The 26111-nt window shown below is 38.5% G+C and overlaps 2 protein-coding genes across 2 annotated transcripts; both read left to right on the plus strand.

The window, feature by feature from the left end:
• The first annotated feature begins 6693 nt into the window (after positions 1-6693).
• On the plus strand, positions 6694-7647 carry LOC125359894 (olfactory receptor 6N2). Its single transcript, XM_048357756.1, has one exon. It carries the CDS (start codon positions 6694-6696, stop codon positions 7645-7647), a length of 954 nt encoding a protein of 317 aa, XP_048213713.1.
• Positions 7648-19379: 11732 nt separating this feature from the next.
• Positions 19380-20322, plus strand: LOC125359787 (olfactory receptor 6N1). Its single transcript, XM_048357673.1, has one exon. It carries the CDS (start codon positions 19384-19386, stop codon positions 20320-20322), a length of 939 nt encoding a protein of 312 aa, XP_048213630.1. The 5' UTR covers positions 19380-19383.
• Positions 20323-26111: the final 5789 nt, after the last annotated feature.

Raw genomic sequence — 26111 nt, forward strand, 5'->3', positions numbered from 1 at the left:
AGTCCTATGACTCAGAGAATAAATTGAAAAATATGTCTTTAAGTTTTCTCTAAGCAAGGAAAGATTGATTTATTATGAAATAAATATGATCCAATAAATTACCTACAGGTCTTTTTGAGTAAATCTTAAAAGATTTTTAATTCCATGAATATATGCATATCAGATACAGTAGATTCAAAATGTTTAGGGCAGGATACATTAATATGCCTTTTAAGATATTTCAAGATGACTTAGGTACAAATTAAAATCCATTCCACGTGGTGAGTTTGGAAGGAAGAGCTGAGGTATGCACAACCCAGCTCTTTGCATGTTTCTCCTTGGGGTCCAGCCAATCCACCCAGACTGCATACACCACTCAACTCTGCTGTACGCAGAAGGTCTGTGACTGTCGTGCTAAAAAGTAATTGGACAGAAGAATCATAACAAAGATTAACACAACCATTCACATCCAAATCATCACCAATAGCTTACTGATTTTTCTCAAAGAATGCAAGCTTGAACATTTAGAAAGCAAATTAATGCTTCTCAGGACATAAAAGACTTAAAACAATTATGTGATGCAGGAATAAAAAGGCAGAACACAATAATTCATAAAATAAGAAACAACAAGACTATTAAAAGAAACTTCTGATAACAACTTTGGGGGGGGGCGGCAGGTAGTAGAACTAAGGGAGAAGCAAGAAAAGTCTTTCCTCTAAGGTCAAATACAAAATGAGACTAATGGCTAATGCAACTTCCATTAACATTGTACAGGGAGTAGTGGCCAAGGAAGCCAGTTGCACTGTTTTATGGCAGCAAAACACAGGAAATGTAAATAAATACATATCATTTATTGCATCAACAGTGTGTGTAAAATATTTAATAAGACATGATCAAAACTAAAAAAAAATCTATAAATTTCTAAAGTTATTATTTAAACTGATACAATGAGATAGAATATATTCCTGCCCCAAATTCTTGCTAAGTTGACTTGTTGATGAAATAGCATGTGATGAGCTCAAATTGGTGCTCATAGAAACTTGAATACCAATTGTTGATGGAAAACAATGTTTTCTGAAGTTCAAGCATATCTGAGAAGCAAAAGTAGGTGAAACATTGGTGTTTCTACCAGACACCAAGGGATTGATGAACTAATTTTATCTTCACTGAGTGGCATATGAGAGTGACAGCACTGAGGAAATTATAAATTGAACTTTAGTTTATTCAGGAAACACAAATTGGAGTAGCTTTTCAAAAACATAAGTAAAATGAGTCAAGACAGGGAGAAGTTTTAAATCCATATAACCTGCATACAAATATTCAGATTGAACTCCTAAACCAAAGGTGATAGAATGTCTGTCACAGTTTATGAAAGTTCCACATTGGGCTCAGCTTAAAAAATTTTCAGTATCATCTATTGTTTTTGAGATTGCTACAAAGTTGAGAAGTCAGAAAAGTAAAATGACATGATTACTTTAAAAATTAAAAGCTTTACAATAGAAGATTTACAATTTTCTTCTCATGTAAAGTTAAAAACTTAAAAATATTCCCCTTTGGTGAAGAAACACCAAATTAATGTACATATGAAATGTTCAATCAATAACACAGTGTATGAACAGTTATTTAGGTCTTGTCCTGGACGTAGTTTTTGATATCCTAGGATCTACTAGATAATTGTTATCATCTCAGGCCAAAAACCAAGGTTTCCATTTTGTATGTGCACTGAAAATTAACAGCAGCACCATCCTGACATCTGTCCCTGAATCCATAGACACAAAAGATATGCCATGCAGAAATTAATCTTACTCAAAAACTCTACTTCCACGTGGTTATAATATGCACAATTGCCAGGTTTATGTGATGTTTTAAAATTATACTTCATGCCTTTTTATTAAAATAATAAAATGAGTTATAAAAACTTCTGAACAAACTGATTTCAAAATTATATACTTTATGGTTTCCCCTAAAATAAAGTTTATTTCCTTCTAGTCTTATTGTGTATTTTCCTTCCTCATAAAGAGACTCCTATGACATTACGACTGTGCTCACTGTCCTGGCAAGGTTCACTGTAGTGGCCTCTGCCACAGCCCCTCACATAATAAAGACCACTCTTCATCCGTTCAAAGGGCCCGATGCATAGACACAGGGCTCTGAAAGTGCTTGTTTGAAAGTACACTAAAGCCCAAATCAGGGAAAGCATACATGATATTATATGCATTTTTCTTTAGGAATTCAGGATTTTGTTATTGTTGGGACGAAGACTTTGAGAAAGGCAGAGATATCTGTTCAGATGAAACTGGGAGTGTTCTTAAGACACTAGAATTAGAGAAATGTTATTCAGCAGTGTGTGGGTGGGGTGCACATGTGCATGTGTACAGCATGGATTCAACTGTTGTTGCCTACGGTCCAAATAAAATCTGCAGTTTATTTTCTGTCAATAAAGTTCTATCAGAAAGCAACCAGACCTCTTCCTTCACATACCACAATTGGCTACATTTAAGCTATACAGGCAGAGGTGAGTGGTTGTGATAGAATCTGCTGAGTTTAACAAGCCTAAAATATTTACTGTCTTGCCCTTTAAGGACAAGCTTACTCAGCCCTGACCTAAAGTATTCATATGTTACTCTGTAAGGATAGACTGGTAGTCTTTAGATTGGTTAAACTGTAATGTTATCACAGATTATAGGTTTAGGACAAACCAATAAATTGTCACGTAGCAATTTCATGTTGGTTTGCAATTATTTTCCTTGATGACACTGAACTAGGAGCCGGTATCTAGCTTTAGACATTTTATATCATGTTATTCCTACTTCTGCCTAATTATTCTCAGAGCTTCTTACCTTTATTTTGTTCTGCCTTAGTGATCCCAGTTCTATGGACATGTCCAGGGAACGTTCTAGAAAGGAAAAGAAAAATGCAAACAGTGTAAGAGTATTGTTATGACAGTTCATATTTCTATAAATAACTTCCTGTAAAATGTTTATGCCATGACTGTGAAGAGAGCGATCTGGAGGTCTGTACTAGGCTGTCAGCTTGATGCAGGGGGACCCTTAGACATCTCAGGAATGTCATCCATGAGAAACTGAAGAGCACACTTGCAAAATTAATATTTAACATGAAGTGAGTTGAGATGACAGAATCAAAATCTAAAATTACCTTAAAGCTGGCCAGGGTGGTACACATCTTGTTGATTGATGGGAGAGCCCCAAGTTAGACAAGGTTATTCTGTAACTGTCATCATGTGAGAGGAGGAAAAAAAAGATGATTTAAAAAGATGTCTAAACACTGGCAAAAACAAGATCACTGTGGAAACCAAAAACAAACTTCTTCCGTTAATGTGACTGCCCTGTCTCTATTGATTATAGATCTATTCTGACATTGAGATATGATTCACTTAAGTGCACACTCTGCTTCCATTGAGCCCTTCCCTGAATCAACCAACAGGAATCTACAGCCTGTGGTGATCATCCTTTTCTAATACTGTCCTATTGAATTGCTCCACAATTCCATGGTTTAGGATCCCCCTCACTGAAAATGTCAATAAACCCATTTTTGCTAAACAGTAGATGTGTTCCCTTTCTTAGACTAAAGGATTTTGACATTTCACTTGATTCTCAAGGGAGCACAACTATGTCTTCTTTAATGAAATAAGGCTGGGTGATGGTAAATTCCTCAGACCCAATTAGTTATGTGGAGAAGTTTCAAAAACGTCTATTATACATACATGCTACGCAAACCAATAAATACAGACTAAAAAAATATCAAATTAGTAGTTAGTATAGCTTTTGTATTGTATCTCAGCTCTCATAGCACACATGTAGGCATGATAAAATATAGATTTGAAAAATAATAAGAGAGAGCTGAGAATGTGGCTTAGTGCTAGGGTGCTTGCCTAGCATGCAAGAAGCCCTGGGTTCGATTCTTTAGTACCAGATAGACAGAAAAAGCTGGAAGTGGTGCTGTGGCTACAGTGGTAGAGTAGCCTTGAGCAAAAGAAGCTCAGAGACAATGCCTAGAGCCTGAATTCAAGCCTCAGGACTGGCAAAAAATATTAAATTAAAAAATCCTGGCTAAGAGAGAACACATAAGAAATGAATAGCAGTCAGGAGTGCAAGCCATTACACAGGTATCATTCTGGGACTTTGTGACCTTTCTTACACAAAGGAGACTGAAGCATTTAGAAATGACGATTGTAGCACCCAAGTCAGCCTGGTTCAAAATGCAGGCCTAGGGATTGGTGTGACTTTGGGCTCATTAGTAGGTATTATATACTTGTGTTTCCTTGGTGAAATGAAGTAACAGTCACACTAGTCAGTCCAAGCATTGCTGTCCACAGTTTACTTGCTTAGTGAAAGCTCAGTGAATGGTGTTTCATGGGAGCCATGAGTCAAATGAAGATTGCTGAGACCCATGCTTTGGTTCAGCTCGGGAAGCTCTTATCACTGAAATGTCATTGCTGATAATTTCCTTCTCAGGAGGAGGTAGGCCACATCTGCTTATGTGAAGAATCCACAAGAGATAAGAAGGAAATGTGTCAAGAAAGGTTGATGACGTCAGGAGTATGACTGAAAGCACCTGTGTAGCAAGCAGGAAACCTTATATTCAAACCCCAGTATTAGAAAACAATAATATGTGATGAAATAAGCATCCACATTCTCTGAGCCCACCTGAACAAATACAACCTATTGAACAAGTACAACCTATTTCCAAGTGCCTTCCCAGGAGCCTAGATTGAACTACTCAATTCCCACCAGTCCTTGGAGTTCAGGGTGGCTCCCTTCTCTGGGCCTCTTGTAACCTCACACCATTAGCATCAGCTCTAGGGACTCTGGGGATAGTACTCACTGCGGAGGAGAAAAGGCTCCTAGATTTAATCTTCCTCCCCCACCACACACTGAACCTGGCATGAAGGAAGCAGATGATATTCAGGACTTGATCAAGGATCTGAGAGGTAAGAAGACTGTCAATGGGTTTGAAAGCAGGTACTATTTTGAATTTAGAGAGTTATATTCACAGAGAGAGGACTTAAATAAAGATGCTGTAAAATATCCAGTGTTAAGAATCTAAGAGCATCAAGCCTGAAAAGATTTTACATCTACAACCTTGCCCGTTTGATATTCCTCTTGACTTTCCTTTGGTTTGCTTGTCTTTTTTACATTATATCTGATATAATGTGTAAAAGTATATGTACATACTTTTTATGTATATTTAATATGTTCTTATAAGTCCTAGCTGAAGCCTAACAGTAATAGATAATGTAAACCTAACCACAAACTTGGCTTAAACCTAAGCCACAATTTAACTCTAACTCTGACACTCAAACTCTAATCCTAATATTAATTGTAACCCTAACTGCTAACTCTAGCCCTAACAGCTATTCAATCTTAACCCTAATGTTAATACTAACCCTAACCCCAATGCTCACCCTAAAACTAACCCTAACACATACTCTAAACCTTTCAATAAATTAAAAAAAGAGGTAGAATATCTGTAATTAAAATTTCAGATTATTACCAATGTTTAATGTTTAATGAATTTTATTTGAAAATGCTAAAAAAAAAAAAGAAAGAAAAAATGGAGCGGTTACAGTTACATAAGTCAGGTAATGAGTACATGATGAAAATGAACTATATAACTTGTAGGTGGGATGGGAGGGGAAAACTGACAGAAAGGAAGGGAAGGAGTGACATTGTCCAAAAGGAAATGTACTCTTTTCCCTATTTACATTGCACTTTGGAACAATTAAAATACACCCTGCATTGTGGTACAAAAATCTCACCAAGTAATCTATATAGTCTTTGCATGCATTCTAGTTGATTAATCTTTCTGGTGGAACTTTGCTTACTGCCACGTTGCCATCACTAATGTGAAGTCTGTATTCTTCTAGTCTTCACATCAGCAGCCCTCTCAAAGCATATTTACATGTGCCTTTCTGAACTTGATCAGTAGAGCTAAAATGTCAGGGGTGTTAATCATTTACACCTGATCGTGTTGTTCATCTTTTAGGATATATTTCCAAGTCTTTGGTTGAGTTTTCCCAGGTCACTTTCTATGCAGAGGAGCATGTGTGACCTTGTCTAAGGCTGCTTGATGCTCAGGGCATGTAGATTTTGTTTGCCCAGTGGAGGTTCCTGCCTCCTCTAAAGAGGCAGGAACTCCTCTACAGAGGAGTTTTCTAGTGGTACTGATCATTAATAAGTATGTAATTTCCAATGATGCCTGACCCATGCTTATTTAATAACATTTATACAAGTGAGCTCAGCAGAAAAAAAGACTTCCAACAACATTACTCTCAGGTATAAAATTCATCCTTTAGGCTTGATTAAGAAAACACCCTCTGTGATTTAGAAAGAGGGGATAGAAGATTTGGAGAGAGTTTTGTAGAAACAGACAGCACAGAGTTAAGGTGCATAAATTGAAATGGTATTCCCATAACATAGTATCTATAGGAAATGGAGATATGTCATTATCTCTCCGTTCTCCATGTTCTTGAGGTTTTTTTTCACATTAAAATGGTACTTATCTTATTGGATGTATTTAGAGCAGGGGAAATAACTATGGTTGTTTTTTAGGGTAACATAGATAGTAGCTGCAATAGAAATAGTAATGAACTGCTAGTTTTCAGTTTGATGAGAGAGAGAGAGAGTTCTGACTTGGATTAAGCAGTCTCCTTACTCCAGCTTTCCCTCCCTTTCTTGTCCACATCAGCCTTTCATGGAGTTACACAACCACTCAAGCTTGACTGAATTTGTGCTCCTTGGCTTCCCCAGTGTGGGACATGTCAGGGGCTGGCTTTTTGTCCTGCTGCTGCTGGCATACCTTTTCACCATTGGTGGCAACACGCTCATCTTCTTAGTCATTCGACTGGACCCAGCACTTCACAAACCCATGTACCACTTTGTCAGCGTTCTTTCCTTCTTAGAGTTGTGGTACACCGCCACCACCATCCCCAAGATGTTAGCTAATCTTCTCAGTGAGAAGAAAACCATTTCTTTTGCAGGTTGCCTTCTTCAGACCTACTTCTTCCATTCCCTAGGGGCCTCTGAATGTTACCTTCTCACAGCCATGGCCTATGACCGCTACTTGGCTATTTGTCGGCCCCTCCACTACCCTGCAATAATGACTTCAACACTCTGTGCCAAGATGGCTGCTGGCTGCTGGACTTGTGGCTTTCTCTGTCCCATTTCTGAGGTGATCCTGGTCTCCCAGCTCCCCTTCTGCAACTACAATGAGATCCAACATATCTTCTGTGACTTCCCACCTCTTCTGAGCCTGGCATGCAAGGACACTTCCACAAATGTCTTGGTAGACTTTGCTGTCAACGCCTTCATCATCCTTGTCACCTTCCTTTTTATCATGGTTTCTTATGGGAGGATCATTGGGGCAGTGCTGCAGATCAAAACCGCAGCAGGAAGAAAAAAGGCCTTTTCTACATGCGCCTCTCATCTCATTGTGGTCCTCATCTTCTTTGGAAGTATTATCTTCATGTATGTTCGGCTAAAGAAGAGCTACTCACTGACCCTGGACCGGACACTTGCTGTAGTCTACTCTGTGCTAACACCACTGGCCAACCCCATTATCTACAGCCTTCGAAACAAGGAACTCATTAAGGCCATCAAGAGGACCGTCTTCAGGAAGGGGGAGAAAGCTTGCCTCACTCAACACTAACTTTCTGCTACCAAGGACCTTCTTTGTTTTCACCTGTAAAAGCTGTACATGCCTTTGACCAGACCTTGAATAATCTACCCATTGTTGTGTGTGTTCTGGATTCCACTGTCTCTTACATCTGCAGACTTCTGTTGATTTCTTTATTCTTTTGTTTCCTGGGTCTTTAGCCTTTCTATCAATGCTGGCAATATTTAAGAACATCTTTACATGCCCATTCTTGCTGTTGTTGTTTGTTTGTTTTTAATGGATGTACATTTCTATTCAGTTACCAGTAAATTTCTTTGCTGCTTTTTCTAGTCAAACTTCCCAACACAGCCAGCCTATCTCTCCCTCTTTGTTTTTCAGCCTGTTGCAATATGGAGTGGTCTCAGAACTGTCGATATTTTACTATCTTTCCAAGATTTGTAATAACTTTCATTATGCCAAATGCACTGTATCTTTCTTCTTAAAAAACTAGCCTATCTCAGTTATAAAAGGGGAATTTCGTTGTAACATTTCCACACATGTATGCAAAGCATGCCAATCAAACTCATCCCTCTGTTACTTTCTTTTCCCCTTTCTAAAACAATTTCAACAGGTTTCATTTATCTATTTTCGTACCTGATAATAAAATGTTTAAACCATATTAATCTCATTTACCTTCTCAGTCTGCTTTCTCTCCACACGGGTACCACTTCCCCAATAGAGCTTGTTTCCCTTCTCCTATCAGTTTTCTTTTCTTTTAGTGTATATTAATTGCACCAATGGTTTTATCATGATCTTTCACACACATATCTACTTTTTTTTTTTTGCCAGTCCTGGGGCTTGAACTCAGGGCCTGAGCACTGTCCCTGGCTTCTTTTTGCTCAAGGCTAGCACTCTGCTACTTGAGCCGCAGCACCACTTCTGGCCTTTTCTATATATGTGGTGCTGAGGAGTCAAATCCAGGGTTTCATGTATAGAAGGCAAGCACTCTTGCCACTAGGCCATATTCCCAGTCCCACATATCTATCTTTCTATCTCTATTTCTAACTGATGGAGCTATCTATCATAGATATGTCTATCAATAGGCTGGAGTTCGAGATTTTTAACTAGAATAACTCTATTGCTTTTCCTTTCACCCACTCTCAATCTCCTGTTGGTAAACATCTTTCATTGAGATTTTTTTGTGCCATTTTCATACATAGTTGCAATGTATTTATTATTCTTTTTTGAAATCTTAACAGATGTGACCAGTCCTTACTTCTTAAAAGATGTATCTCTTAGCTTCCCCACTTTTATTGCCTCCCAAACTGCTCATCTCCTTAATAAGTTTTTCTCAGTATCCACTGTCTTGTAGCACATTCTTCCTACACAAAGTTATTCTTATGGCTTCAAAGTCCATCCCTATCACTGCCAAGAGTTCTTACATTTTCTATCTCACAACACTTTCTGAGGTATAGAATTGCATATTTAAGAAGTTAATAACAACTGTAAGTATATGTCTCCCAGGAATTATAGCCTTAGTGTCGTAAATGAAATCTTCAAATATCCAACCTTGAATAAGATGCTTTTACTTCAGTTTGTGATACAGGAGTTTAGTTACTTGATTTTGCCTCCTTTTTATCTGCCCATAATTCCAATCTACAAATAATATATCAGTTCTTTCTTCAAGTATGGATATGCTTTGCTTCTTCCTCTCTTAGTGCTGCCACTTTCATATACATTGCTAGCACCTCTCAGGTGAATCAGTGAATGATACTCTACACAATCTTCTTGCTCCTGTTGTTCCATATATATTTCCATATAAAATTCACCGTCATAACCTGAATTAGATAACTCATTCTTAGAAGCAAGAAATGTTCCTTCTTACACATGTATAGAATCCAGTGCCTTACTATAATTTATATGGGAAACAAAATGCATTCCTTCCTTTGTTTCTCATATCCGTGCCACATTCCCCTAGCCATGCACATTCTCCTAGCCATGTCAACTGTCTGAGCACTACAAATACAGTAAGATCTTGACTTTAGTATACACCCAGCCTACTCTACAGTCTTTGTTTTGTTTTTTTTTTTAAATGGCAACTAGCTTGCTTTTACAATTTGTATAACTATTTATAGATGTGAATAAATGTGTATGTACTTTTGTGTGTAAGTCAAGTTAATCGGTCCCTCCTACAAATCTATAAATTAGATTTGGTCTGAAATCATTTCAGTTTGTTAATTGCAGGGTGCTCAGAATCTACCAGTGTTTAAACAGAGTATTTAAATGATCAGAGGCAATGAAGGAAAATGTGATAAATCTTATTGTTCACTATCAATCACATCCTTGGTCTCATCCTGATCTCATTGTAATTTTAGTCATGTTCATTTAATCCTGATTTTGATTTTGACTAGCCTGGCCACACTTACTTCTGCCATCTATACTTCTGGCCTCATTATGACTCCTGTCTGCCTTCGGTGTCTCTCCGGTTTCACTATGACACATACATTTCTAGACCTGTATCTCTTTATTCAAACTTGTGGTGAGCTGCTCACCCATCTCTAAGTGATATTCATGTCTAACATTATGAAATTCTTAGCTTCCATTTCACTCTTTATTTTCATATATTTCCTTTGTAGTCCTTGAATTTCAAGGCAAGCAATTTGTTGTGAAAATGAAATTGGTGACAGGGGAGAGGAATATCATCATATTTTTAGGTATTCAAATTTTTTTCAAATACAAGACATTTCTTAGTCATGTAGACAAATGAATAGAATGTTTGAAGCTATTTTTTGTGTGTATTATTTGTATATACTTAGAGTTACAAAGTTACACCCAGGCACACACTTCCACATCTCCATGGAATAAGTCAACACAAGTCGTAATTTTTGTTTGTGAGTGAGCATGCACCAGCATTGCTTATCTGCATGTCAGTTTCTCTCCATTTCTCTCTCCATAGTATTATTCTTCATTAATCCTCCTTATGGTATCTAGAGGCGTATGGGAAGCAGAAACTTCCATCAGTCACATCTTAAAGCAGAAATTTTAGGATCAGATTAAAAAGTAAATAATTTAAAGTATCAAACAAAGGCACAGAAACAAGAAAACATAACAAGTCAGAAAGCACAGAAAGCTGTGGCCTTAATTATTTTCCTCTTCATTTTCTCCTTTTACAAATGAACATATATTTATAGGTCTAAACATACATAATTAAATTATATTATAAATATTAATGTGTGTTTATAGACATCATTTATGTAGGTGAAATTTCTCCATTTTAGTATTTCTATCTTCTTCATATGATATTGTATCTCCACAATTCTAATCAAATCAGAAAGACCTTCTTTCTGGCTCCCCCAAATTCCTCAGGTCAAGTTCATCCTTTGTAGTCAATTTCTATCCCACTTCCAGCCCCCAGCACCCAATGATCAACCATAGCTCTATGTCTTTTTTCCCTGGAATATCATGTAAGTGCAGTCAGAACAATACACTCAATATAACACCTTATTTGACTTTCCCACTAGCATTGTGCATTTAGTCATCCATGTTTGTGGTTGCTTTGGGAAGCACTTTAATAATCCCTGAAAAGTACAATCGTGTAGTAACCCTATGACTGACCTAGGATTCTACTCCTGGATAAATCTATACAAGATAAATGAAAACAGATGTCTTTACAGATATCTTTCCTCTTTACATGAGAAAGTAATTAGTACAGACAAATAGAAAAGGTAAAACAATCCACATGTCTATCAAATGATGACAGGATACATAAAAATGTTGTATGTTTACACTGAGAGAAATAATTTAATAAAAACATTAATATTGCTTAGATTAAAACCTATCTGCAATATGGACAGATTCTGAATATGTTCTAGGTGAACAAAGCCAATCAGAAAAGATCACATATTGTATGATTCCATTAATAAGAAGCCAGCAGAATATGCAAATGTCTATGGGAAGGAATTGAGGAAGGATGGAATGATAAAAATGGTCTAAAATTAGATTGTAATAACAGCTGCATAATTCTAAATTCCCCAAATGTACTGACTTATACCCTTTAAATAAGTCATTTATGTAGCATGTAAAGTACTACGCAACCAAACTTACAGAAAAATTAAGTAAAGATGTTTTTAGAAAAAAAACTTTTTAAAGGTATGCATTGAAAGACATGTCAAAGAATATTTTTCATTAGGCAGAAGGAATAAAAATACTAGAAAGGACTGGGTGCTGGTGGCTCACATGTGTAATCCTAGCTACCAAGGAGATTAAGAACTGAAGATTTCAGTTCAAAGTCAGCCCAAGCAGAAAAGTCTGTGACTCATATCTCCAGCTAACTACTAAAAAGCTGGAAGTGGAGCTGTAACTCCAGTGGTAGAGCGCTAGCCTTGAATAATAAAAGCTCAAGGACAGTACTCAGACCCTGGGACACACACACACACACACACACACACACACACACACACACACACGAAAACATACTAGATAGAAACTTCAAACTACTTGAGAAAATAAGAAATAAAATACAAATGATAGATATAATTGTTTCTTTTTTCTTTTTTTGCCAGTCCTGAGGCTTGAACTCAAGGCTGTTCCTGAGCCACGTTTTGCTCAAGCCTAGCCAGCACTCTACCACTTGAGTCACAGTGCCACTTCCAGCTTTTTGGAGTAGTTTATTGGAGTTATGAGTCTTAAAAAGACTTTTCTGCAAGGGCTGTCTTTGAACCGTGATCTCAGATCTCAGCCTCTTGAATAGCTAGAATTATAGGCGTGAGCCACCAGCAGTTGACTTTGTTTTATTTTTAATTGCTCTAACAATAACTATCTATGGCAAAACAATGCCCACGTGCCATGTGTTTACCATATATGTGAAAGGAAAAATAAATGATAAAACAGCGTGAAAGGTTGAAGATCGGAAATTGAACCAGACACACACACACAGATGCAAAGCTTATCTATCATTTGCAGCATGAATCCAACAAGACATAACCAGGAAACAAAGCAGATTGATTACACACAGATAGAATGAAGCCGAAGATCCATGGAAAGCCTCTCCCACCATGGTAGAGAACTACCCCCCAAAATGATGGAGTCATGTTGTACCTGGTTCTAAAGATGAAGTTTTCAAAAGTACCCTATTCTGGGTTTATGTTCACTGAATGCCACTTGGGTTACTAATAAATATTGCAGAACACTCTGTTTTAAGGAGAATAACTACAAAGACAGATTAATCTAAACTCTTGTTTCCTCAGTAGTATCCATTCCTCATTAGTAACTCATTAGTATTAAAGTCTCACTACCATCCCCAAAATTCAAGTGGAAAGGAGATCAGCCAGGATGATCTGAAAATTGACTGGCCTATAATAGCTATAAATTATAAGAACCAAAATATGTTACTAAATATATTACACATTATACTTTGTGCTACACTTGAAATACTACTTGATATTATTCAAAGTATCCAGTCAAATCCAGATATATATTGTAAAGATAGGGTACTGATAAATTGTCGTTTTAAATGTTACGTGCAAAACAATATTGGAAAAAATAAAAATCACAAAAATATTAACTAAAAAATGAAACAGAAAAAAAGGCAAATTAAAAGAAAGATTGATTAAAGAGAAGGAAGTTATCTTGATGTTAGATTTTAATCTGATTATATGATTAGTTAAACAGAAATAATCTAAACAAAAAAATGAAAAATATAGCTTTCCAAATTGAACTAAGATGTAAAATGCACACTATGTTCCTTGTAAGAATCTACTTAAAGTAGACCAGGCATTAGTAGCTCATCCTATAATCCTAGCTACTTGTGAGACTGAGGTTTGAGGATCATGGTTCAAAACCAGCCTGGGTAGAAAAGTCCATGAGACTCTTATCTCTAACCAATCAGAAAACAAAACAAAACAAAACAAAAGTAGCACTGTGGCTCAAGTGGCAGAGCACCAGCCTTGAGCACAAAGAGGCTTGGAAACAGTGCCCAGGCCCAGAGTTCAAGCCCCAGGAGCAGAAAAAAAAATCCACTTAAAATAAACCAGGCACTGGTGGCTCAATGATGTCTATAATTCTAGCTGCCTTGGACCTTTCTGTCTAGGCTGAAACTGAAGAATCAAAGTTGGAAGCCAACCTGGACAGAAAAGTTGGAGAGACTCCTTCTCCAATTTACCTGCAAAATCAGATTGTGGGTGTGGCTCAAGTGGTATAGCATCCACCTTGAGCAAGAAAGCTGAGGGAGAGTATGAGACCTGCGTTCAAAATACGGTATCAAAATCGAGAGACAAAGGATAAAAAGACAAACGACTACAAAAGTGAATACTTGCAAAACTGTTTGGTGTAAACCAACTGAACAACTCATGGGGTGTAGGGGATGGCTATTCTTTTAAGACCTGGGGCGGCTGCTAGCTGGCTCGTCCCACCTCCTTCCGGTTCCAAAACTGGAAGAGAAACCAAACCAACCCCCGACTCTCAGTGGCGAGCACATGTGTCGTAATGGCACTGGCTGACCCAGGAGGCGGAGCCAAGAGGTCTCCGCCTCTGCGGGAAGTTCCGTGACATCACCGTGATGGACACGCTCATTAGCCTATCATTAGCACCTGGCCAGTCCCTCTCCTTTGCCTGTTATTACTAGTATAAGACTGTTAGCCCCCCCTTGAATAAACCAGAACACTCATTGAAGCTTCTCCGGGAGCCTACGAGTGCCTTGCTTCCTTGGCGGGATAGGGAGGAGGAGGGCTTCCCACAACCACACGCTGACTGAGGCTACACATGGACCTCGACCCCGCAGTCAATTCCTTCTGGCCAGAGGATATGCATTGAGGGCGATAGGGGACTACACAGATTGGCAGACAGGCCCAGGACCTCTACAGAAAAGGAGGTAGAGATAAGCCTGGCAATGGGGGGCAGAGGGAAAGGGGGAAGAGGGAGCGGGGGAATGAGGGAGGAGGTAACAAACAGTACAAGAAATGTACCCAAGGCCTAACATATGAAACTGTAACCTCTCTGACAATAAATATAACCACTTTGACAATAAATAAGAAAAAAATACTGTACTGACACAAAAACTCCACTAAAAACATAAATACATAGGCCAAAAATTCAAACAATGCAAAAGATAAACTGTTTAAACACCAACAAAAACGTTGACACTGCTATATTAATATAAGAGAAAGTAGACTTCAGAGACATGAAATATTATCAGAGATGTTGTCTTCCTTTGACAGTACTGGAGTTGAACTCAGGCCTTCCATGATTGCAAGGCAAGTGTTGAACCACTGAGCCACACTTCCAGCTCTGTTTTGTTTTGAGTTCATTTTTGGATATGGTCTTGATGTTCTGTTTTTACATTGGACTGTTATCTACTGTTGTCATGCATGAATAGATGATAAAGGGCTGCCAGCTAATAATGAACTTCCTAGAGGCAGTGCCTTTCCTGAGGGAGTCTTTCAGCAACCCCAGGAGTTACTCCAGTGGCACAGGGACTTCTGTCCAATCAACAATACAGACCATGAGAGAGAATTGTTTTATGGCTTGACTTGCTCCCCACAGGTTTCATCATGGTGCTCAATACCATCTCTTCTAGGCCCCAGGAGTGTCTAGATGTACCACTGAAAATGAGAAGTAGGAAGTAATCAGGGGTTCTCCTCTACCTCCTAACTCTAATCCCTGCTGGGCTCCCAGGTTCAAGCACAGCAGCCTCTTTCCCTCTATCAAGCTCTGCATGTGGGCTCTGTTATGTAGGCATTTTTATAAGCCATTTTCTTTCTTCTTTGCTTTTTTATTACCTTCAAGTAGTTGTACAAAGGAGTTGCCATTTAACAAAACTGTTTATGAGTACAATATATCTTGATTGCTGTCATCCCTTTCAGCACCTTTTTCTTTGTAGTATGAGCTTCAGGAAAAGAACTAGATCACTGTTGAATAATTAAGGTCTTCAGGATGTAACATTCAGAAAACAATACTTTATTGAAAGCCAAAATTTTGCTTTTTAAATGCAATAGTGAAGGATGTGGCCTCACAAGTCAGTTAAACTTTTTATCAGCCTGGCATCTCCTCTTTCCTGATGCCCACCTCCTCTTCCACAACATGAAGAATCAAATAATCTCTTCAGGTTGTGTTCTTAGCCCTATGTTTAAATAAATACAGGCTGTGGATAATGCAACTGTGAAAAGCAAACAATAGAAAGCAGGGGGGTCGTTCTAAAAGGTTACTAGAGTATGGGGAGTGAGGCATGATCACAGAACATCTAAGAAAGATAAATGTTAATATGTGCACATGGTAGGTTCTGTAAGAGCACTGGCTGCAGTATCAGGATGAGTAACAGATGAGAGAAGCAGCTGGATTTCTTTCTCTACCATCCACCACTCGAGCTGTGGCACATCAGACCTTTCACCACACACTCTGCAAGGTAAGCTGAAGTATAGGGTTTATTTATTAATAAGCTCACATGATTAGTCTTTGATGATACAACATGTGAATAAAAATAATTACAGTTCATGAGAGGATACAACTAAAGGGACACTGAGGAAGTACTTCTGGCAATTTAGAGTTGTGAATGTTAGAGTGTTCACTTTGAATGGCCCAGAGAAAGCAACAGGTACCTTGAGCTACGTTGATCTAGGTGTCATCAGGTTGGTTTAGGAGAAAGCATATTTCTAATGAGATCACTGCAATCAAACAAGACAAGATTTAAAATTGGGGGGGGGGGAGGGTTATTTCAAACTGAAATGTTTATGATAGTGGTGAAAATGTTTGCAAGCATGACTGAACCAGGGGGAAAGGGGTGTTCCATAGAATGTTACATAGAACAAAATGGAAAGCAGTGGGTGGAAGTCAGATTTCAGGTCAAGAAGGAAGAGGTTTTTATAAAACCCACAGCATTTCTATCACAGGGAAGACAGTCTTCTGGGCAGGAACCTTCTGGTACTATTCATCCCGTGGCAGGGGTGTGATGACCATTTGTGGTAAGGGCATAAATTATTTTATGGATTAGAAGAAGTTTTGCTGATCTGAATCAAAAAGAGAAATGTAAGGGCAACATGAAGTTTGGTACAAATGATTTAAGATATTATTCCAAACATCCTACTTTGTTATTAAGAGTTCTTGGTTGTTATGAATTGATGGGTGTATAGGATATATTTAAAATTCAGAATTGTGGGGGTACTGGGAGGTAATTATGCACACTCATGTTTAGTGGTGAAAATTATCATAGTAATTAGAAATAATGAAAGAAAATAAAGCAAACAATGTAAGGGGGCAACTACAAGGTTGTGTTTTTCTTTCTTTCTACCATACTTAGTTGGAATATGAAGCAGAAAAGGAGTGGTCCAAATCTCTGGGAATTATGGAGAGCCACACTGGGTGGGAGGGTGCTATTTTTCAGTAGGAAATAACCTTGTGGCACTACAAGGCACAGCCTGAGAATAGTTTATGAAATCACGAGGGAACCTTTGATTTTGACAAAGGAATAGATAGGGTAGTGGGTTTCCAGTATTCATCCTCCCATGGAGACTGAAAATTGAGGTCAAGACTCCAGACGACTCATGTGTGAATTAAGTTAGAGACCAGAGATAGAGAGAAGAAGCTCCAGACATGTGCTTTAAATTTATATTGAGAAATGAAGGAATGTAAGAATAAAAAGAAATCTAGAGGAGAAAGGTGTCAGTTAAAAAATTAAGAATGCACTGGGTGTTTGAATGAGGCAGAAAGCAAAATTGGAGCAGGGGACAGACATGGATTTAAAGTGAGGAAAAGGTTGAGTACAGAGCTGGAAAGAAGAACAAATGTGGTTATCATATTCAATGTACAAACTGACCTATGTAATTTGAAAGTAGGGATGGGAAGGAGAAGGTAGGGAAAAATAATGTAAGGTGTGACAATGATCAAGTTGCTTTGTACTCATAACTTGACTTATGGAATTGTAACCTCTTTTTACAACTACATAATAATAAATTTCAGAAAAAAAGAACTCGTTATGCTGAGTGAAAAGTTTTGTCCCAGTTGGGCAAACTGCCCAACTGAAACAGAGGATTCAATGTCAGCCTGAGCTACATAGTGAGACTTTGTCTCAAATTTCTTTTTTGTCCAGGATTACTCTGGCATCTTGGGAGAACTATCTCATGTAAAACTTCAAATTGAGAAAAGCTTTTGTGTAAGGAGTATACACATTTCCTGGCCTTAGAAGAAACTATATGCCTGGAAAAAGCAGAGCAAATGAAGTTAGTTTAGATGAAATGTAAAAGGATTTTCATTTTTCCATATGACAAATTCTGAAGTTTCATTTTAAATAAAATTTACATCTTCTATGAAGTTCTCCTGATCTCCATATGTAGCCTGTGGTTCACTTACTGGTCTTTCAGTTCTATGGACTATGAAATGCTTGTGCATTTATGTTACTGAATTTAGGTATTTGTTTAAAAGTATTTACTAAGTCACTCTCGCAGATATAGTTCTAATGGCCCTGGGTACTTGAAATTTACTAGCAAATAGCCAGGACTAGTGGCTCACATCATAATAGCACCTACTCAGGAGGCAAAGATTAAGAGAATTGCAATTTCAGGATGCCTAGGGCAAAAAAATTCAGAAGATCCAATCTCAACACATAACTCTGGAATGGTAGTTCATGCTAGTAATCACAGCTACACAGAGGCAGGACGGTGGTTTGAGGCCACCCCAGGCAAAAGCAAGAAACCCTATCTAGAAAATATAAAAACCAACAGCAAAAACCTAATCAAAATTATAGAAGCAGTGACTCAAGTGGTAGAATGCTTCCTAGAAAGCCCAAACTCCGAGCTCAAACCTAGTTATGCAGAGAAAGAGAGAGAGAGATAGAGATAGAGAGAGAGAGAGAGAGAGAGGAAGGAAGGAAGGAAGGAAGGAAGGAAGGAAGGAAGGAAGGAAGGAAGGAAATAAAAAAGAAAAACAAAGAGATGGGGGAGGGAGGGAGGGAAAGAAGGAAAGAAGGAAGGATGGAAGGATGGAAGGAAATAAGGAAGGAGAAAAAAGAAAGAAGAAAACCAGAAAGAGATGGGCGGAGGAAGGGAGGGAGGAAGAAACAGAGAGAGAGTGAAACAGAGAAAGAAAAAGGAAGGTAGGAAAAAAAGAGGGAAAGAAGGGAAAGTAAAAAGAGACAGAGACAGAGACATAGAGAAAGCAAAATGGAAAAGAAGAAAGAAAAAAATTGTACGCAGTAAGCAAAATAGAAACTATTTTGTCCTCATGAATGTTTATAACAAGTTACTTACAGGTCAACTGCAAATATTTCAGGTATTTCTGACATTGAAAAGTAATTATTTCATTCCTTTTTATTTTATTTCAGTTCTGGTGATTGGACTCAGGGCCTGACAGCTGTCGCTTAGCTTTTTCTGCTCAAAGCTGGTGCTTTGTCATTTGAACCATATCTCCACTTCTGAGCTTTTGCTGGTTAATTGGAGATAATCGTCTCTGGGATTTGTCTACTCAGGCTGGCTTTGAACCTGAATCCTTAGATCCCAGCCTTGTGAGTAAGTCCTAATACTCACATGAATTCCACTAAGCAAAACAGTTGGATTATGGGGTGGCATGTGAATCCTCAAATGGGCTGTGATATCCAGGAAAGGCATTTTAATGAGAAGGGTGGATATCCTGGAGGAGGCCTCCCTGGAGGGATCTGGAGGGATGGAATTAAAGTGCTAGCCCCTCAAAGCATTTATGGGGAGGATTTACTCAGGAGAAGCCAGGGGAACTTTAGTACTTTCAGGACTTTGTTTTTTCTTCCTAATTTCCCCATACCTCACCTTACAGGGACATGAATGGTGAGCCATGGACACTGGAAACTGGAGCCAGGTGACAGAATTCATCATTTTGGGCTTCCCTCACCTGAGAGGCGTGCAGACTTACCTCTTCTTCTTGCTGCTTGTGGTGTACCTCACTACTGTATTTGGAAACCTGCTGATTTTCCTGGTGGTTCGCCTGGACTCCCGACTCCACACACCCATGTATCAATTTGTCAGCGTTCTCTCCTTCTTGGAGCTGGGCTACACAGCTGCCACCATCCCCAAGATGCTGGCAAACTTGCTCAGTGAGAAGAAATCCATTTCATTCTCCGGCTGCCTCCTGCAGATCTATTTCTTCCACTCACTGGGAGCTACTGAATGCTATCTCCTGACAGCTATGGCTTATGATAGGTACTTAGCCATCTGCAAGCCCCTCCACTATTCTACCCTCATGACCCCAACACTTTGTACCAAGATTGCTGCTGGATGCTGGTTAGGAGGCTTAGCTGGGCCAGTGGCTGAAATTTCCTTAGTGTCCCGCCTACCTTTCTGTGGCCCTAATCACATTCAACATATCTTCTGTGATTTCCCTCCAGTGCTGAGCTTGGCTTGTACTGACACATCTATCAATGTGCTGGTGGATTTCATTATAAACTCCTGCAAGATCCTGGCCACTTTCCTGCTGATTCTCAGCTCCTATGTGCAGATAATCCGCACAGTGCTCAGGATTCCCTCGGCAGCAGGCAAGAGGAAGGCCTTTTCCACGTGTGCCTCTCATCTCACTGTGGTTCTCATTTTCTATGGGAGTATCCTTTTCATGTATGTGCGGCTGAAGAAGAGCTACTCACTGGACTATGACCGGGCCCTAGCAGTGGTCTACTCAGTGATTACCCCCTTCCTCAACCCCTTCATCTATAGCCTTCGCAACAAGGAGATCAAGATGGCCATGAAGAGGCAGCTAAAGCGGACATGGATCCTGGGATGAGTGAAAGGAAGGGACATTTCTACAATGGGGTGTGGACAGGGTGGCTATGACTATCAGCAGTGGTCACAGATGGGAAGTCACACACTCCCTGCTTTTCTGAATGGAATAATAGAGAGAGGGAGATTGCTTCCCAGGCTTTCTGTGTTGCCGCATTAGGTTTACTGTCTGCTGGGGCCACTTTCAGCTTGACATGGGAGAGTGGAAAAGACACACCTTCTGACAATGTGATAGACTGCAGTGAAATTCCAACCTCAGATGTTTATATGCAATACTAGGCTTCTGGTCAACTTTTTGTCATATTTACACCATATGTATATGTGTCTATGTATGTATGTCTGTGTGCAAATTTATTTGCTTTAATATAAACCATTTGGCTATGTGCTATACCATATTTGTCAAACAAAAGCAAAAATAAATGACTTTTCAGGTATCAATCATTCCATGTGGAAAACACTAGTATTTAAAAGTATGCTTCTTTGAAATTACATGGATCTGAATGAAAATGCTAGCTCAGTTAATCAGCTGTCAGGTACTTGATATTTAAAACATAAGTCACTCACTCTAAGTCTTAATTTCACCATTTGACAGCAATATTTTCTTTAAGATTCTTTAGACAACATGGACAGAATCTATAAACCACAGTACACAATGTCAGACATATATGTTGTATTATAAAAGTAACATTTATTTTTATGTCATTTTATTCAGCCATTATTATGATTCAAAGTCTTAGAACAACACCCAGTAACAAATAAATGAACAAAAGTACTTGCTAGGTCTTTTCTTGGAAGGACAGGAGGAAACCAGTCAGAACACTTGTGGAAGGATGTGTTTGTGCTATATCTATTCTGGTGAGCTGCCTGTATTATTCCCCTCAGTGGTCCGGACGTCCAATGCTTGTATAAAGTACAAACATGTAATAGCTGAGACATTGACCATAAACAAGATTGTTTTTGAAATTGAACCACCTCTTCATGTCAAGTCAATTTGTTTTCTGTAACGTATAAAAATATGTAAAAAATAATCCTCTAAAAATCCTAAAATTAAGTAATTAAGAAACTGGAGGCTATTGCAAAAGGAGTTGCTTTCCTGATTTCAGCCTCGGTCTTCGGGTCGTTAGCATAGAGAAAGGCCGTTGATTTTTGAAGGTTTATTTTATATCCTGCAACTTTGCCAAAGTTTTGGATCAGCTCTAGTAGCTTGGGGTAGAATCTATGGGATTCTTTAGGTATAGGATCATGTCATCTGAGAAGAGAGAAAGTTTAACTTCATCTTTTCCTATTTGGATCCCCTTTATATTTTCTTCTTGCCTAATTGCTCGGGCTAGGAATTCTAGTACTATGTTGAAGAGCAGGGGAGAGAGTGGACATCCTTGCCTTGTTCCTGATTTTAAAGGGAATGGCTTTAGTTTTTCACCATTTAGAGTTATGCTAGCTGTTGGTTTGTCATAAACTGCTTTGATTATATTCAGAAATGTTCCCTGGAATCCCAGTTTTTCCAGGGCTTTTAGCATAAATGGGTGCTGGATTTTATTGAACGCTTTTTCTGCATCCATAGATAAAACCATGTGGTTCTTTAGCTTGCTCCGGTTGATGTGGTGGATTACATTAATTGACTTGCGTATATTAAACCAACTTTGCATCCCTGGGATGAATCCAGTTTGATCATGGTGTATGATTTTTTTGATGACCTGTTGAAGTCGATTGGCCAGAATTTTGTTGAGAATTTTTGCGTCTATGTTCATCAGGGAGATCGGTCTGTAGTCCTCTTTCAGTGATGTGTCTCTGCCTGGTTTTTGGATGAGGGTTATACTGGCTTCATAGAATGAGTCTGGAAGTGAACATTCTCTTTCAATTTCATTGAAGAGTTTGAGAAATATTGGTGTGAGTTCTGTTTTGAAGGCCTTGTAGAATTCTGCAGTGAATCCATCTGGACCTGGGCTGTTCTTGGATGGGAGATCATTTATTGCCGTTTCTATTTCAATACCTGGGAATAACCTTAACCAAAGAAGTGAAAGACCTGTTTGATGAGAACTTTAAAAGCTTGAAAAATGAAATTAAGTCAGAACTACGGAAATGGAAAAACTTCCCATGCTCCTGGATTGGGAGGCTTAATATAATCAAAATGGCAATATTGCCAAAGGCTATCTACAAATTCAATGCAATACCCATTAATATCCCAACACCATTCTTTAATGAAATGGAGGAAGCAATCCAGAAATTCATATGGAACAATAAAAGACCTAGAATAGCAAAAACACTCCTAAGCAGAAAGAACAGTGCTGGAGGAATTACAATACCCAACTTCAAGCGGTATTATAAAGCTATAGTAATAAAAACAGCTTGGTATTGGCACCGGAACAGACCTGAAGACCAATGGAACAGAATTGAAGACCCAGAAATGAACCCACAGAACTACACCTACTTAATCTTTGATAAAGGTGCTAAAACAATAGTTTGGAAGAAAGATAGCCTCTTTAACAAGTGGTGCTGGCAAAACTGGCTCAACACATGCAACAAACTAAAACTAGATCCTTATATATCACCCTGCACCAAAATCAATTTCAAATGGATTAAAGACCTCGAAATCAAAACAGACACCCTGAAAACACTAAAGGAAGGAGTAGGAGAAACACTTGGGCTCCTTGGCGCAGGACGGAACTTCCTTAACAAAGACCCAGAAAGGCTACAAATCAAAGAAAGGTAGGACAAATGGGACTGCATCAAACTGCAGAGCTTCTGCATGGCAAAGGACATAGCTCGCAAGATAAACAGAAAGCCCACAGACTGGGAGAAGATCTTTACCAGACATTCAACAGACAAAGGCCTCATCTCTAAAATATATGCAGAACTAAAAAAATTGCCTTTTTCCAAAACAAAACCGCAAAGAACCAATAGCCCCCTCATCAAGTGGGCTAAAGACTTACAAAGAGACTTCTCTGATGAGGAAATGAGAATGGCCAAGAGACATATGAAAAAATGCTCTACATCACTGGCCATAAAAGAAATGCAAATCAAAACAACATTGAGATTCCATCTCACCCCAGTAAGAATGTCCTATATCAAGAAAACTAACAATAACAATTGTTGGAGGGGATGTGGCCAAAAGGGAACCCTACTTCATTGTTGGTGGGAATGTAAACTGGTTCAGCCACTCTGGCAAGCAGTATGGAGATTCCTCAGAAGGCTAAATATAGAACTCCCCTATGACCCAGCAGCCCCACTTTTGGGTATCTATCCAAAAGAAAACAAACAAAATCACAGTAATGCCACCAGCACAACAATGTTCATTGCAGCACAATTTGTCATAGTGAGAATCTGGAACCAGCCCAGATGCCCCTCAGTAGACGAATGGATCAGGAAAATGTGGTACATATACACAATAGAATTTTATGCCTCTATCAGAAAGAATGACATTGTCCCATTTGTAAGGAAATGGAAGGACTTGGAAAAAATTATACTAAGTGAAGTGAGCCAGACCCAAAGAAACATGGACTCTATGGTTTCCCTTATTGGGAATAATTAGTACAGGTTTAGGCAAGTCATAGCAGAGCATCACAAGGCCCAATAGCTATACCCTTATGAACACATAAGATGATGCTAAGTGAAATGAACTCCATGTTATGGAAAGAGTTGTAACTACTTTCAACGTCCTATGTGTATCTGTAGCTTCTATTATTGATGATGTTCTTGTATCACCTTCCTGTGGTTGTACCTACACTATCTCTGTAATCTTATTTGAGTATATTGGAGACCGTGTATACTGGTATTGGAAGTAGGAAATTGAAAGGGAATACCACAATTGAGAGACACAGGGTAAAAAAAGACAAACAACTACAAAAGCAATACTTGCAAAACTGTTTGGTGTAAGTGAACTGAACACCTCCGTGGGGGGGGGGGGAAGGGAAAGGGGGAGGTGGGAGGGGGGTATGAGGGACAAGGTAACAAACTGTACAAGAAATGTATCCAGTACCTAATGTGTGAAACTGTAACCTTTCTGTACATCCGTTTGATAATAAAAATTTGAAAAAGAAAAAAAGAAACTGGAGGCTTTAATTATTATCCCTGATCTAGAGTTGTTATGCATCTGAATATTTTTGTGGGTAGAACACCAGGCCTTGACTTATTAGAAAACTTTCATTTCTATAGAATCTTATAAGATCCCCAAATGAGTTTATTTTGACCAACTAAAATATAATCAACGACCCATTTTTCTTTACTTTCAGCTCAACACATTCTTATGTAGATTTACTATTGTTAAAATGGAGTCTATATGAAAATATCAATGATATCTTTTACAAGCATAAAAACACAATCTTATTACTCATATGGAATTATGAAAGACACTGAAGAGCTTTGTTTCTGTCAGTCATGGGACTTGAACTCAAAGTGTAGGTGCTGTTCCTGAGGCTCTTTGTGCTGAAGACTAGTGCTCTCCCACTTGGGCCACAATACCACTTCCAGTTTTTGAGTAGTTAATTGGAGATAAAGAGTTTCATGGGGACTTTTTCTGTAATCCTCAGATCTCAGCCTCCTGAGTAGCTAGGATTACAGGTGTGAGCCACTGGCACCTAGTGAGTGTTTTTTTTTTTTTTTTAATCCAGAGCAGAAGGAACAAAACTAGAGGCATTCCAATGCCTGACTTCAAAACATACTACGCCATCAGTGGTCAGTATAATAATTACGGAAATAGTATGGAAATTCCACAGTTTACAAAAAAAAAAATAGAACTATCACCTGATGTAGCAATACCACTGGCAGGAGTATACTATAAAGAAAAGGAAGAATTAAGTGAAAAAGAGAGCTGCAGTCTCACGTTTATGGCAGAACTATTCACAACAGACAAAATATAAAATCATCCTAGGTATCTATTCATGCATGAATGAGTAAAAAGAATGTGAAGTATACAGGAGATATTATTCAGTCATAACAAAGATCGAAATTCTGTCATTGGCAGCAACATGGATGAACTGCAAACTGTCAATGTTAAGTGAAATAAGCCAGGCACACAAATGCAAACACCACATGCCCTCACTCAAATATGGAAGCCCAAGAGAACTTGACTTCATAAAAGCAAGGGATATAATGTGGGAAGGGTGGAGAGAGGATGAGTTTAGAGAGGATAGACAATGCTTACCTAAATATGGCCAGATGGCTCAATTCTTCTGTGGCACAGGAGAATTGCTCTAGTAAACAATAATTTTCTATATTTTAAAAGACAACTAGAAGACAGGTTTCTGAACGTCCCTAATGCAGAGACAGGGCATGTTAAGCATTAATTGACAAACAAGTAAATGAAAAGAAATCCTATAAAGGAGAAATATAAAAGAGAAGTGACAGTAGACTGGATATCTAAGGGTCTACAGTCCCAAGGAGGCTGCAGTAGAGGAAAACTGTGCTTGGTCAGGATGCATAAAATTGAAACCCAAGTAGGTCTGATTGAGCTGAGCCTTTCCTAGCATCAATTTAGCTGTGTGTGAGACTTTGGTGTTTTTTGTTGTTGTTGTTTTTTTACTATGCTTTGGTCAAAACCATGCATAAAAACAACCATGAGTACATGAGCTTGCTGACACATTGTTAAATGTCCATCCTACTCAAAATAACCTACAGATTCAACACAAATTCATATCTACCAAAATTCCAGTGCATTTTTCACAAAACCAGAAAACACAATCTTAAAATATGTATAGACCATGAAATGCTCTAAGATAGCCAAAATAGTCTTGAACATAAGGAGCAAAGCAACACAATGCCTGTCTCAAAGTAAATAAAGACATACTAAAGCAGCAT

Source organism: Perognathus longimembris, chromosome 11 (assembly GCF_023159225.1).
Source record: "Perognathus longimembris pacificus isolate PPM17 chromosome 11, ASM2315922v1, whole genome shotgun sequence".
Lineage (NCBI taxonomy): Eukaryota > Metazoa > Chordata > Mammalia > Rodentia > Heteromyidae > Perognathus > Perognathus longimembris.

Bases quoted from the DNA above. Each gene is read 5' to 3' on its own strand.
- LOC125359787 (XM_048357673.1), top strand. From the start codon at position 19,384: ATGGACACTGGAAACTGGAGCCAGGTGACAGAATTCATCATTTTGGGC.
- LOC125359894 (XM_048357756.1), top strand. From the start codon at position 6,694: ATGGAGTTACACAACCACTCAAGCTTGACTGAATTTGTGCTCCTTGGC.